Source organism: Dendrobates tinctorius, unplaced genomic scaffold (genome assembly GCF_039654945.1).
Source record: "Dendrobates tinctorius isolate UK_male_01 unplaced genomic scaffold, ASM3965494v1 ptg000134l, whole genome shotgun sequence".
Classification (NCBI taxonomy): domain Eukaryota; kingdom Metazoa; phylum Chordata; class Amphibia; order Anura; family Dendrobatidae; genus Dendrobates; species Dendrobates tinctorius.
The window spans coordinates 1,999,539-2,014,011 of record NW_027361802.1 but is presented as its reverse complement, the minus strand read 5'-3'; the positions used below and the strand labels follow the sequence as shown (position 1 = coordinate 2,014,011).

The 14,473-nt window shown below is 44.0% G+C and overlaps 1 protein-coding gene across 3 annotated transcripts in view; it reads left to right on the top strand.

Annotated features, from left to right (window-relative positions):
- The window catches only part of TEK (TEK receptor tyrosine kinase), a 197,850-nt gene that overhangs the window by 119,407 nt on the left and 63,970 nt on the right, over window positions 1-14,473 (top strand). For all 3 annotated transcript variants that reach the window (XM_073543677.1, XM_073543675.1, XM_073543678.1), the window contains 2 exons: window positions 9,274-9,399; window positions 14,136-14,290. In XM_073543677.1, coding sequence (XP_073399778.1) covers window positions 9,274-9,399; window positions 14,136-14,290 — 281 coding nt within the window. The remainder of the gene's footprint in view (window positions 1-9,273; window positions 9,400-14,135; window positions 14,291-14,473) is intronic.

The window sequence follows — 14,473 nt, the reverse complement described above, 5'->3', positions numbered from 1 at the left end:
TATTATAAATGATCACTAGATCTCAAAAAAGATGCAGCCTACTGATATATATATATATATATATATATATATATATATATATATATATATGTTAAAGTTTGGGCACACCTATTAATGTTAACCTTTTTTCTTTATAACAATTTTGGTTTTTGCAACAGCTTTTTCAGTTTCATATATCTAATAACTGATGGACTTAGTACAATAAACCTCATTTGAATTCAGAAATATAACTAACAGAAAATGTGCAATCTGCATTTAAACAAAATTTGACCGGTGCAAAAGTATGGGCACCCTTATCATTTTCTTGATTTGAACACTCCTAACTACTTTTTACTGACTTCCTGAAGCACTAAATTGGTTTTGTAACCTCATTGAGCTTTGAACTTCATAGCCAGGTGTATCAAATCATGAGAAAAGGTATTTAAGGTGGCCACTTGCAAGTAGTTCTCCTATTTGATTCTCCTATTGAAGAGTGGCATCATGGGCTCCTCAAAACAACTCTCAAATGATCTGAAAACAACATAGCTTTTCAGGGGAAGGATACAAAAAGTTGTCTCAGAGATTTAACCTGTCAGTTTCCACTGTGAGGAACATAGTAAGGAAACGGAAGAACACAGGTACAGTTCTTGTTAAGCCCAGAAGTGACAGGCCAAGAAAAATATCAGAAAGGCAGAGAAGAAGAATGGTGAGAACAGTCAAGGACAATCCACAGACCACCTCCAAAGACCTGCAGTATCATCTTGCTGCAGATGGTGTCACTGTGCATCGGTCAACAATACAGCGCACTTTGCACAAGGAGAAGCTGTATGGGAGAGTGATGCGAAAGAAGCCGTTTCTGCAAGCACGCCACAAACAGAGTCGCCTGAGGTATGCAAAAGAACATTTGGACAAGCCAGTTACATTTTGGAAGAAGGTCCTGTGGACTGATGAAACAAAGATTGAGTTGTTTGGTCATACAAAAAGGCGTTATGCATGGAGGCTAAAAAACACAGCATTCCAAGAAAAACACTTGCTATCCACAGTAAAATTTGGTGGAGGTTCCATCATGCTTTGGGGCTGTGTGGCCAATGCCGGCACCAGGAATCTTGTTAAAGTTGAGGGTCGCATGGCTTCAACTCAGTATCAGCAGATTCTTGACAATAATGTGCAAGAATCAGTGATGAAGTTGAAGTTACGCAGGGGGTGGATATTTCAGCAAGACAATGATCCAAAACACCGCTCCAAATCTACTCAGGCATTCATGCAGAGGAACAATTACAATGTTCTGGAATGGCCATCCCAGTCCCCAGACCTGAATATCATTGAACATCTGTGGGATGATTTGAAGCGGGCTGTCCATGCTCGGCGACCATCAAACTTAACTGAACTGGAATTGTTTTGTAAACAGGAATGGTCACAAATACCTTGATCCAGGATCCAGGAACTCATTAATAGCTACAGGAAGCGACTAAAGGCTGTTATTTTTGCAAAAGGAGGATCTACGAAATATTAATGTCACTTTTATGTTGAGGTGCCCATACTTTTGCACGGGTCAAATTTTGTTTAAATGCAGATTGCACATTTTCTGTTAGTACAATAAACCTCATTTGAATCCAGAAATATAACTGAGTCCATCAGTTATTAGATATATGAAACTGAAATAGCTGTTGCAAAAACCAAAATTGTTATAAAGAAAAAAGGTTAACATTAATGGGGTGCCCAAACTTTAACATATGACTGTATGTGTATATATATATATATATATATATATATACCCCTTAAATTTCTGTAAATATTTTATTATATATTTCCATGGGACAACACTGAAGATGTGACACTGACATTATGATACAATGCAAAATAGTTAATGTACAGTTTGGATAACACTGCAAATTTGGTGTGCTCTCTAAATAACTTACATAGCCATTAATGTCTAAACCACTGGCAACAAAGGTGAGGATGCTTCTAAGTGAAAATTGTCAAATTGTGCCCAATGAACCATTTTCCCTTCCCGGTGTTATGTGACTCATTAGTGTTACAAGGTCTCAGGTGTGAATGTGTAGCAGGTGTGTTAAATTTGCTTTCATAGCTTTACACTCTCTCATATTGGTCACTGGAAGTTCAACATGGCACCTCATGACAAAGAACTCTGCGAGGAAAACAAGAATTGTTGCTCTAAACAGTATAAAGATGGCCTAGGCTATAAGAAGATTGCCAACACCCTTAAACTGGGCTGTAGCAGGTTGGCCAAGAACATACAGTCATTTAACAAGACAGGTTCCATTCAGAGCTGGTCTCGCCATGTTTTTCAAAATAGATGTATGAGTACTGCCAGCATTGCTGCAGAGGTTAAAGGTGTGGAGGGTCAGCCTGTCAGTACTCAGGCCATATGCTACAAACTGCATCAAATTGGTGTACAATAAACTGTGAAAAAGAGTATTCAGCTCACCTTGTGGAGAACTTCATAGATTCCATGATGCGGAGCAAGGGAGGCCATGTGTACAAGTGGAAGCAAGGATCCAGCTCCAGCAAATTGGTGTGCATGGCTGTTATTCCAGAAGGAGACCTCTTCAAAAGATGATGCCCAAGAAAGCCGTTAAACACTTTTCTGAAGACAAGCACACTAAAGGGCCTGTCACACTAAGCGATATCGCTGTAACTTGTGACGTTATAGCGATATTGCTAGCGACATCGCTGTGTCTGATACTTACCTACGACCCGCTCCCCCGCTGGTTATCGCTGATCGCGCGAGAACGGCCTGGACCGCTTCTCGTCGTCAGCTTCCTGCGGCGCTTCCTGTGGAGAGACGAGCGTGGACGCGGGCGGGAGGACGTCAGGATCGCCTAATGTGACAGGTAAGTAGCGACCCCCTGTCCCCAGCGATGTCGCTCACTAGACCATGTCATATCGCTAGTCGGGATCGCTGGTACATCGCTAAGTGTGACAGTACCTTAAGGACATGGATTACTGGAAACATGTCCTGTGGTCTGATGAGACCAAGATAAAGTTATTTGGTTCAGATGATGTCAAGTGTGTGTGGTGAAAACCAGGTAAGGAGTACAAAGACAAGTGTCTTGCCTCCTACAGTCAAACATGGTGGTGGGAGTGTCCTGTTTGGGGCTGCATGAGTGCTGCTGCCTGTAGGGAGCTACAGATCATTGAGGGAACTATGAATGCCAACATGTACTGTGACATACAGAAGCAGAGCATGATCCCCTCCCTTTGGAAACTAGGCTGCAGTGCAGTATTCCAATATGATAAGACCCCAAACACACCTCCAAGACAACCACTGCCTTGCTAAAAAAAACTGAGGTTGAAGATGCTGAATTGGCCAAACAGTCCTAAACAGAGGGTGGAGAAGCGCAAAGTCTCTAACATCCACCAGCCCCGCGATGTTGTCATGTAGTAGTGGAAGAGGATTCCAGTGACAACCTGTGAAGCTCTAATGAACTCCATGCCCAAGAGAATTAAGGCAGCGCTTGAAAATAATGGTGGACTCACAAAATATTGATACTTTGGGCAAAATTTGGCCATTTTCACTTAGGGATGTACTCCTTTTTGTTGCCAGAGGATCAACATTAATGGCTGTGTGTTGAGTTATTTAGAGGGCACACCAAATTTATACTGTTATACAAGCTGTAAACTGACCACTTTGCATTTAATCAAAGTGTAATACCTTCAGTGTTGCTCCATTAAAAAATATAATTAAATATTTACAAAAATGTAAGGGGTGTACTCACTTTTGTGAGCTACTGTTTATATATTGTTATTCAATATGAGACTAATATTTGATAACTATAAAATATCTTAAATAAATAACAAGTAAATATGTAAATGAAATTATCACATATTTTACATTGCAAGCACTGTTTTTCCCTGTAGCTAAGATTTATGTGCATTTTGTCTTGAAAACTACAATTGGGCCTTGAAAAGCAAAGTTCATTATTAATGAATAGGGATGAGCGGACCCGTGGATGTTTGGGTCCGGCCAAACTGAAGTTCAAAGTTGGGTTCGGCATCCAAACTTGACCATGAACTTGACCCCGAACCCAATAGAAGACAATGGGGACCCAAACTTCGGTGCTTTAAAATGGCTGTAAAATGGTCATAGTAAAGGCTAGGGGGGCTGAAAAAGGAAGCAACATGTGGGTAAGAGCAAACAAATATGGATAGGAAAATGTAGGTGGAAGAGGCAGGGGAGGAGGTATCCAACAATGTATTTGTATTTTTTTTTAAATTTTGAGGGGAGGGTATTGTTTTTTAGGAAACGGACTTAAAAAGAGCATAGAATTACAAAAATAAGAATAATTTAGAACCAGGAGAATGAGATTCAAATGAAGGAGGAGGTGGAGTAGGTAGAGGTAGCTGTATAGGTGAAAGAGGCGGAGGAGGAGGTAGCCAACGCTGTTTTTTTTATTTGGGAAGGCCCCAAAATTAAATGAATTGCAAGCAGAGTTGAACAATGGCTGTGTGCGGCTGTGATAGGTTAGTCAGCCAAAGCTATGGACAAGTTCTGTGGGATCGACGCATGGTTCATTTGAATGTATGTTAGATTCCCCACATTGGCTGTGGACAGGAAGATCACACCCTCTGCCATGCTAAACACACTTTCGTAAAGAATACTTGCTGCAGGGCAGGCCAGCCCCTCCAAGGCATACAGTGCAAGCTCAGGCAATGTGTCCAATTTGGAGACCCAAAAATTAAGTGGGTCAGACCCATCAGTTCATGTAGGAACATGAAAACACATACTCTTCCACCATGTTGTTGTAACACTGCCTGCTGCTAATACAGACCATCAGATGATTGTGCCGGATGTTGTAGCGTGCTGAAAAAGTTTTGTCACATTTCGACCATGTTAACAGTGCATTCTGAAGTGGTGGTGGAGCCATAGCTGCGTTAGCGACTTCCTTTTCTTTTGCCTTGTGCTTTCACTGAGTCCTTGCTGGCAAGTGGGAATGCCATCAGTAGTACCTCTACATCGTGCTCTTGTATTCACACATTTTGCGATCCCTCTTCAGTGATGGAAGTAATGATAGTACTTTATCCTTGTAGCGGGGATCCAACATGGTGGCCACCCAGTAATCAGCCGTGGTAACAATCCAGGCAACTCAGTGGTCGTTGCTCAGGCGCAGCAGCATGTATTGGTTCATGTGTGCTAGGCTGCCCAAAGACAATAACAAGCTGTCGTCAGTGAAGGTGTATGGTCTGGGTTCACTGTATCACCCAGGCATGCTCCAGTGATGCTCATGAGCTGCTTTGAATGCCATCCTGCTGTGAAGATGGTTCCTCCACCTCCAAAACTGTCCCCTGGCTGAACAGTTATATACCTGTTGGTACAGTAATCCACTCTGAGCCATGTGGGGATGGCAGGTCTGATAGCGATGTGAATGGTCCCTGTTCCTCCTGCTCCTCTTTCTACTGTACCACCACCACATCCATCATCCCATCATCGCCATAAGTGTTTCTCCCAGCAGGCATAGAAGTGCTATAGTAATCCTCATAATGGGGTCATCAGTGCTGATCATTTTGGGGGAATATGCAAAGCAGCGCAACACAGCACACACGTCCTTCCTGGATGCCCACTCTTTGGTGGTGAAGTGGTGTTGTTCCACAGAGCGACTCACCTATGCATTCTGCAGCTGAAACTCCACGATTACCTGCTGCTACTTGCACAGTCTCTCCAGCATATGCAAGGTGGAGTTCTACCTTGTTGGTATGTTGCATATGAGGTGGAGATTGGGAAGGCAAAAGTGACGCTGCTGTGTAGACAGGTGAGCATCAGCAGGGTAAGTACATCAAAAGCGCGATTTGTTCCCCATACAGATCAGTTTCAGAACAGCCTGCTGTCTTTTCTCCTTGGCTGTGCTGAAATTGGTGGTGCAGGTCTTACTGTGACCTGAGGAGGAGACAGTGTAGGAGGAGGAGGCAATCTGGACAGATAAATGTCCTACAATCCTTGGTGGTGATAGGACATGCGCTAGAACACCTCTGTCCCAGCCGCCACTACATTAATTTACTCAGTGGGCAGGTAGGTAGGTAGGGAGATGTAATGTCTCTGGCCGTGCTAACAGGTCCACTTATCGGTGGTTATGTGGCCCTTGGCACTAATGGCATTGTGCAGTGCACAGCTTGATTTGGTCTGCAACATGTGTGTAGTGTAGGGACAGCCAACCTGGAAGAGTGATGGCGGCTGGGAACAAGGTACTGCGGGACAGCCACCGCCATCAATTTTTTTTAAACTGTCCGTCTCTACCAGCCGGAATGGCAGCATTTCAAAGGCCAGGAATTTGAAATTGCTGTCATTCAGAACCATGGCTTGTGGGTGGGTAGGGGGCTATTTCCTCTTTTTCTCAAGGGCTTGGGGATGGAGACCTGAACACCTCCATGGGATGGTGTGGAGATGCTCAGTGACACTGCTGGTTGTGGTGCTGTCACATCCTTTCTTTGCGGGGAGAGGTGGCCCTGTTGATCGTGAGTTAGAGGAAGAGGCTGGGACTGCAGCAGAAGAGGGATGTAGGGAAGGTGACCTGATGGGCGGACTTGTCTGTAGGGAGAAGGGATGGTTGGTGCACTGTAGACGGATGTTTGTAATGACAAAAGGGAAACAGCTGGGGGAAAATGGAATAGGAGTGCAGTACCTAACTTTGACCACAAGATGGCAGGGGGGAGCGTGAGAACAGGACTTTACAGCAGCTTAGGGCTACGAAAACGCTTAGCCATGGGGGGCGGGGAGACAGGAACCCAGGAGGGAAATTCCCGAGGAGGGAGATAAATAGGACAGGAGAGGGTTCCAGACGGTTCCAGTCCCGGGAGGAGCTCAGGAGGACAAGAGACAGTGAAGGAGAACGGTGGAGAGCTCGACCAGGGGACTGAGGAAAAGAGACAGTCAGGGGGTGGCCCCGACCAGAACAACCGCAGAAGAGTCGAGGCCCCGGGGGTACCAAATGGACGACGACCTCAGACTGGTGAAGCGCTGGCGGTAAATAGGCCTAGGGCAGCCCCAGTGAAAGAGCCGCGAGGCGCGTCACTATGACAGAGGGAAGGTGCAGGTACCCGGGCCTGAATACGGAGAGCTGTGAAAGTGCTGCGGTGTATTGCTGCGGTCGTCAGGAGGACGGCCAATAAACTCGGACCTGTTGTACCCGAAATCTGCCTCCTTCTCGTGTCTGTGTCATCTGTTCGCAGTAAGCAGTGGACCACCCCCCCAATCTGGGCCCCTACTAGAGGGAGCAGGAGAGGTTCAAATCTGTCATGCTTTTTAAGGTGTGTACTCCACTGCACCCCATGTTTAGATATCAGATGCCTCGTCATGCAGGTGGTGCTCAGGTTCAGAACATTTATGCCTCGCTTCAGGCTCTGACATCACAGGTGGTGCAAACCACCCATATTTTTTCTTCAGCACACTGGCTGAAGAAATACCACTCCAGGGAGCTTCTTTGAGCTGACTTTGGTGTTCTCATTTCCTCGGCACATTGGGCAGTAGCAGCCGACATATTGGCTAGGGGCCACCAGCTCTTCCTCTGAACTGCGCACGTCACTAGGATGGTGTTCATGCCATGTGAGGTCTAGGACCTCATCATCTCCTGCTTCATCTTCTATTCACTCCTCACCCCTCCCCTCCTTTCCAGTCTGCACACTGCAGAACAACACTGCAGTTGGGAACTGAATTTCATCATCCTCTGACATGCGATGCGGCTGTCAACCGACCATGTGCACTAGCCCTTTCACGTACTCATCCTCCAACATAACAAGTGGTTGGTCATCAGTGCACTCAGTCTCTTCCACTTCTGGGGCAGGGCCAGTTGGATGCACCACGGAACTTCAGCAGCAGACTCATCAAAAAGCATGACTTTGGGCTGCTTGGCTGATTTACAAGCAGGTTAGGTGAAAGCTGGATGACCATGGTCCTCAGGTGCCAACTTTGCGTTTTCTGCTGGGGACTGTGTGGAAAATAAGCAAAGGAACTGGAGGCAATTTCAGCTATCTAATCTAACACTGCCTCAACATGTTCTGGCATCACCATTCGTGTAGCAGTACTCAGCCCTACGAAATGGCACAGAACATGTTGTCAAATGAGTGTACCAGAGGAAGGTGTTTCATTTGGGCATGTAGCAGGCACACAGCATCCATGTCCTCTTCTATCAGCAGCTACACTCTCACCACCAGCTACACCAGCAACACCACAGTCACATCCACATCCCCTATTTGATGCTCTCATTTTTAAGTGTTTTTGAGGCACGCTACTCCCACAGATGCAAGGGCAGTGTAAAACAATTTGTTTTTACGCACACTACTCCCGCAGATACGTTTTCAGAGTAGACAAATTTTGCCATATGTTTTTACACACACACTACTACCACAGACACAGGGTGTAGACCAGAAAAATTGGTTAGGCACACTACTTCCACAGACACGAGTGCAGAGTAAAAATAATTTGTTAGGCACACTAGGCCACAGACATGGGTGCACAGTAGAAAAAATTGGTTAAGCACACTTGACCAACAGGCACGGGTGCAGAGTAGAAAAAATTGGTTATGCACACTACTCCCACAGACACAGGTACAGAGTAGAGAAAATTGGTTAGGCACACTAGCCCACAGACACGGGTGCACAGTAGGAAAAATTGGTTAGGCACATTACTCCCACAGACACTGGTGCAGAGTAGAAACAAATTGTTAGGTACACTACTCCCACAGACATGGGTGCAGAGTAGAAAAGAATGGTTAGACACACTAGCCCACAGACAAGTGCAGAGTGGAAAAAATTGATTGCGGGCACACTACTCCCACAGACACATGTACTGAGTACACACAGAGAGGCTTTTTTGCATTGCTTGAAAACACACAAAACTTAATATATCCCTAACTCCAGCTGCGTCTTGTCTTTACACTAAGAAGAGCAGAATGTCGCCATCACCCATGATCCGCATTTATACAGTCTACATCATGTGGTGTGCCGGCTAATAAAAGCCATGCCAATAATTGACATGGCTTTGATGGCTCCGGAAGTGCCCCCAGCCTAAAAGCTTGTTGATTGGCTGCGCTGCAGCTTTTCAACAAACTTTATTCGGAATCCAAACCTGAACAGTAAACCGAACTTTCAGTTAAAAGTCTGTGTTTGGGGTTTGGTATAGGACACGAGATACAGTTCGGGTACACTCATCCCTAATCATGGGTACTTGAGCTACTAATGTGCTCTTTTGATGCAATGAAACTTCATCTGTAAAATATCATAGAAACAATGACATATGATTTCTTTAATAAAGAAGCAATACTTAATGAACTTGTCTTTTAGCTTGTCCAAAGGATTTCTATGGACCTGACTGCAAGCTGAAGTGTCTCTGCACCAGGGGGACATGTGATAGGTTCAAAGGGTGTATTTGTCCACAAGGGTGGCGTGGGCTGCACTGTGAAAACGAAGGTAAAGCAAGGTAACACTGTATTGTTATATATTGATGACAGGGCAAAAAATAAACACTTTATGATTATTAATTTTGTTGCATGTATCAGTTATGCTGGAATCACACATGCAGTTTTTAATTCATTTTAAGGACAGATGTGGATGCAAAAGCCACTTATAAAAAATGGTGAGCCAACAATCTGGCTTTAAAGGGAATCTGTCAGTAGAATCAAGCGTGAATGAAAGGATACCTTGATATGTGTGATCTGACATCTTATTCCAGAGAAATCTACATTTTTCTTAATATGTAAATAAATTGTTAAAGGGAACCTGTCAGGAGGATTGTGTGCAGTAGCCTACAGACACTCTTAGGTCGGCACTGTCATACTAATTAAATCCAGTTGATGAAATCCGTCTTGTGGTTGTTTAATTTTTATTTTCAGTTTTGAGTATTGATGGGCGAAACCCTGATGTTTGGGATCGGCGGGTTCGCCCGAGTTTTTTTGTAAAGTTCTAGTTCGGGGCCGAAGATAACGCGAGCTTCCGTACCCCGAACTCAGACTTTACATGGGATGGGGCAGAGGGAGCTGTAAAAAAAAAAAAAAAAGCAGAAAGTTAATAATAAACGTTATAATTATACTTGCCTGTCCAGCGATGTGTCTTCCCGTCCCGCTGTCTCCCGGTCGCATCTGCTTCCGGCGCCGCTCATTACTGCACTTTGCAGTCTTCGGCTTTTTCCGGCAGTGTTTGTGCGGTCACGTCACCCCACGAACACTGCCAGAAAAAGCCGAAGACTGCCGAGGGCAATGAATACCGGCAGAAGATAATGAGCGGCCCCGGAAAAAGATGCGGCCGGGAGACCACGGGACGGGAGGACGTATCGCTGGACAGGTAAGTATAATTATAATGTTTATTATTAATTTTCTGCTTTTTTTACAGCCAAACCGGACCAAAAACTGTAACACGGGTTTCCCATGGAAACCCATGTTCAGGATCGTGTGACCGAACATTTTAAAGTTCAGGTTCGCCCATCCCTAGTTTTGAGTTAATCAGAGCACCAAATGAAGACCCCCCGCAGCCCCGCCCTGGGGCACGGTCATATCATTAACTCAAAACTGAAAATAAAAATTTTACAACTACCACAAGATGTATTTAATCAACCAAGTTATCACTGTCTGTAGGCTACTGTGCACAATCCTGCTGACAGGTTCCCTTTAAGATCTATGGGCCGTACACGGACACATGTCTCACACAGACAATTCCTCCTTTCATTTAAAATAAGCTCTGGAGGCAGATTCTCAGGGAAATCTCTGTCCAGCCCATAATCCTTAACTCATTTACATATTAAGATAAATGTGAATTTCTCTGGAATAGAGACATAAGATAGCAGCTATCAAGTTACACTTTATTCATATTTCCATGACGTTACATACCATGTAGACAGGGTGTCCCATGCATAAAAGCTAATCAGTCGTAAATAGAAATATACAGTATATACTTGCTAATATTGTTGCCAGATACCCCAATTCTCTGGTCCATCCGTGGTAACAGGATCCTGTCTCTGGTACTGTGCTAGACACAGGACAGTATATCTTGTACAGTAGTGTTCAAAATAATAGTAGTGTGTTCAAAAACATCAGTTAATCACAAAATCTTCATATTCGTTTTTATTTCTGTGCATTGGGAACATTCCACACTGTTTTCTAATTCAAAACATGGAGAGAAATATATAATTTTTAACTACTTTACAGAAAATAACAAAAAAAAACAACATTGAGTGTTCTAAAAATAGCAGTGTCTGCACTTGTCCTTACAAACTCACAATATGTACTTTTTTATGTGGCTTTAGCATTCCTGTGAATCACTAACCTAATATTTAGTTGTACTGTATATCCACACTCACATCTATGTTGCATAGAGTCACTCAACTTCTGGCACCTGTCAACTGTTATTTCAGCCCAGGATGCTTGGACTGCATCCTATAATATTTTGTTGACATTGCCCCAGAAACAGCATTTTTGATGTCACCCCACAAGTGTTCTATCGGATTAAGGTCCGGGAATTGGGCTGGCCACTTCATAACCTCAATTGTGTTGGACTGGTGCAAAGATTTTGCTCGTTCACTAGTATGTTTAGAGTCATTGTCTTGTTGAAACACCAATTTCAAGCGCATATCCTCTTCAGTGTAAGGCAATATGACTTCAAGTATTTCAATTTATGCAAACTGGTCCATGATCCCTGGTATGCGGTAAATAAGTCCAGCACCATAGTAAGAAAAACATGCCTATTAGTGATGAGCGAGTATACTCGTTGCTCAGGTTTTCCCCAGCATGCTTGGGTGGCCTCCGAGTATTTTGGCATGCTCGGAGATTTAGTTTTCGTCGCCTCAGCTGCAATATTTGCGGCTGCTAGACAGGCTGAATACATTTGGGAATTCCTTAACAAACAGGCAATCCCCACATGTATTCAGACTGTCTAGCAGTCACAAATCATGTAGCTGCAGCTACTGTATATACTCGTGTATAAGCCGAGATTTTCAGCCCATTTTTTGAGGCTGAAAGTCCCCCTCTCGGCTTATACACAGGTCATATACCTGGGGGTCGTCGGGGGAGCGGGGGGTGTCAGAGATCATACTTACCAGTCCTGCTGCGGTCTCTGTAGCCTTGCTCGCTTCACCACTATCTCCCTTCCTGTCTTCAGTGGTCACGTGGTACCGCTCATATGCGCATATTCATGAGTGTAATGAGCTGTACCACATGACCGCTGAAGACAGGAAGGGAGACAGTGGAGAAGCGTGGCAGGATGGGTGAGTATAGCGATATTCACCTGTCCCCCTGTCCATCGCTGCTCACCGCTGTCTCTGTTGCATCCTGTGTCAGTGACGTTTAGGCAGCAGGGGGCGCGGTGACGTGGTTAGTGTGCGCCACCCCTCTGCTGGCTGAACAGTCACTGACACAAGAAGCGGCAGACAGCGGCGATGGACCCAGGAGAGGTGAGTATGGCTTTTTTTTTTTTTTGCAGCATATGGGGGCATATTCTATGGGACAGCATATGGGGGCATAAACTATGGAGAAGCATATGGGGGCATAGTCTATGGATTCCACCCTCGGCTTATTCACGAGTCAATATGTTTTCCCAGTTTTTTGTGGCAAAATTAGGGGGGTCGGCTTATACACGGGTCGGCTTATACACAAGTATATACGGTAAATCTCCGAGCACGCCAAAATACTCGGAGGACACCCGAGCATGCTCTGGAAAACCCGAGTAATCAGTATACTCGCTCATCACTAATGCCTATATCTTGATGCTTGCACCACCATGCTTCACTGTCTTCAAAGTTTACTATGGCTTGAATGCAGTTTAGGGGTCGTCTGATGAACTGTCTGTGGCCCTTGGACCTGAAAAGAACAATTTTACTTTCATCGGTCCACAAAATGTTTCTCCATTTCTCTTTAGGCCAGTTAATGTTCTTTTTGGCAAATTGTGTCCGCTTCAGGACATGTGTTTTTTTCTAACAGTGGGACTTGGCGGGGACTTCATATTAAGAGATTATCTTCACACAGGCGTCTGTCACAGTACTTACAGGTAACCGGAGTCTTTGATCATCCTGGAGCTGATCATTGGCTGATCCTTTGCCCTTCTGGCTATTCTTCTATCCATTCGAATAGCAGTCTTCCGTTTTCTTCCACGTCTCTCTGGTTTGGCTTTCCATATTAAAGCATTGGAGATCATTTTAGCTGAACAGCCTATCATTGTCTGCACTTCTTTATAAGTTTTACCCTCTCCAATCAACTTTATTTTCAGAGTACGCTGTACTTCTGAACAGTGTCTCGAACGACCCATATTTCTCAGGCTTTCAAGGAGAAATGCATGTACAACTTGTCCTGGCTTCACCCTTAAATAAGGGCCACCTGATTCACACCGGTTTCTTCACAGAATAATTGATCTCACTAATTGAACTCCACACTGCTATTATTTTGAACACATCCATTTTCAATTAATTATTCTAATACACAGACTCAAAAACCTGCGGATCATGAATGTTGAGTGGTTTTCTTAGAATCTACTGCACCAAGTGGTAAATTGTTTGACATGTGATGATATAATTTATACCATAAACAGTGATTAATCTGGTTAGTCATATTAGATTGCTATTATTATGAACACTATTGTATATGCACATGATGAGAGTAGTTTGTGAAGGGGGTCATCTCATTTCTCATTTTAATATTTAATGACTAATTCCAGCATTTAAATGGTAGCTGGAGATCTGAATGATAGGAAGCTCCTGAGAACTTGAGCACTGTACGTGGCTATCTCTAGCAGGTTCATAAAGAACGACTTGAGTTATGACTCGCACGTGCAGTCATTGTTCCCTTAAGCCATCACCCTTTTTGGCTTATACATTGAGAAGTGGGCTGCCTTACTGTAGCTATTTTAGCTGGCCTTGTTCACTGTCTGCTCCGATCACAAGCTGACACAAAAAATGCCTTTCTGTTCTAAACACAGGGTTAGAAGCCAAGCTGGCAGAACCCAGGATGGTGCATAGGACCAGAGCACATGGCCTAATGTAACCACTACTTCAACAAATATATTTCCCAGCATAGCAAAACAGCTGTAAAAATGTGTCTTTGATATAATGTTTAGTAGTCTTACTTACATGTACATGTCCTACGTTTTAATAGCAGCTAATTGACATAAGCTTGTTTTCATGGATTTTTAGAGATCTGAATTGATACGTGATTCTTACATTGCAGGTAAACCATACATCCCACCTCAGATACAAGAAATGGAAACCACTCTGGAATTAAATTCAGGAATTAAATTCGAACCAACCTGCAGGGTCAGTGGCTATCCAAAACCAACCGCTCAGGAGGTTCTTCTTTTCAAAGAAGATGGCACCATGTTTCAGGTATTTTTATTGACAATGTGTATCATTAGTGGACCACTCATGCTTATTCAATTCAGGACCCCAATTAAAATAAAAACAGTGGATACTAACCTGCTGTTCCCGTCGGTGATGTGACATTGTTGTAACACATGCATGTTGGAGCAAGTCAGAGGGCGCTTTTTGGCTGCAGCTCATAAATATTCA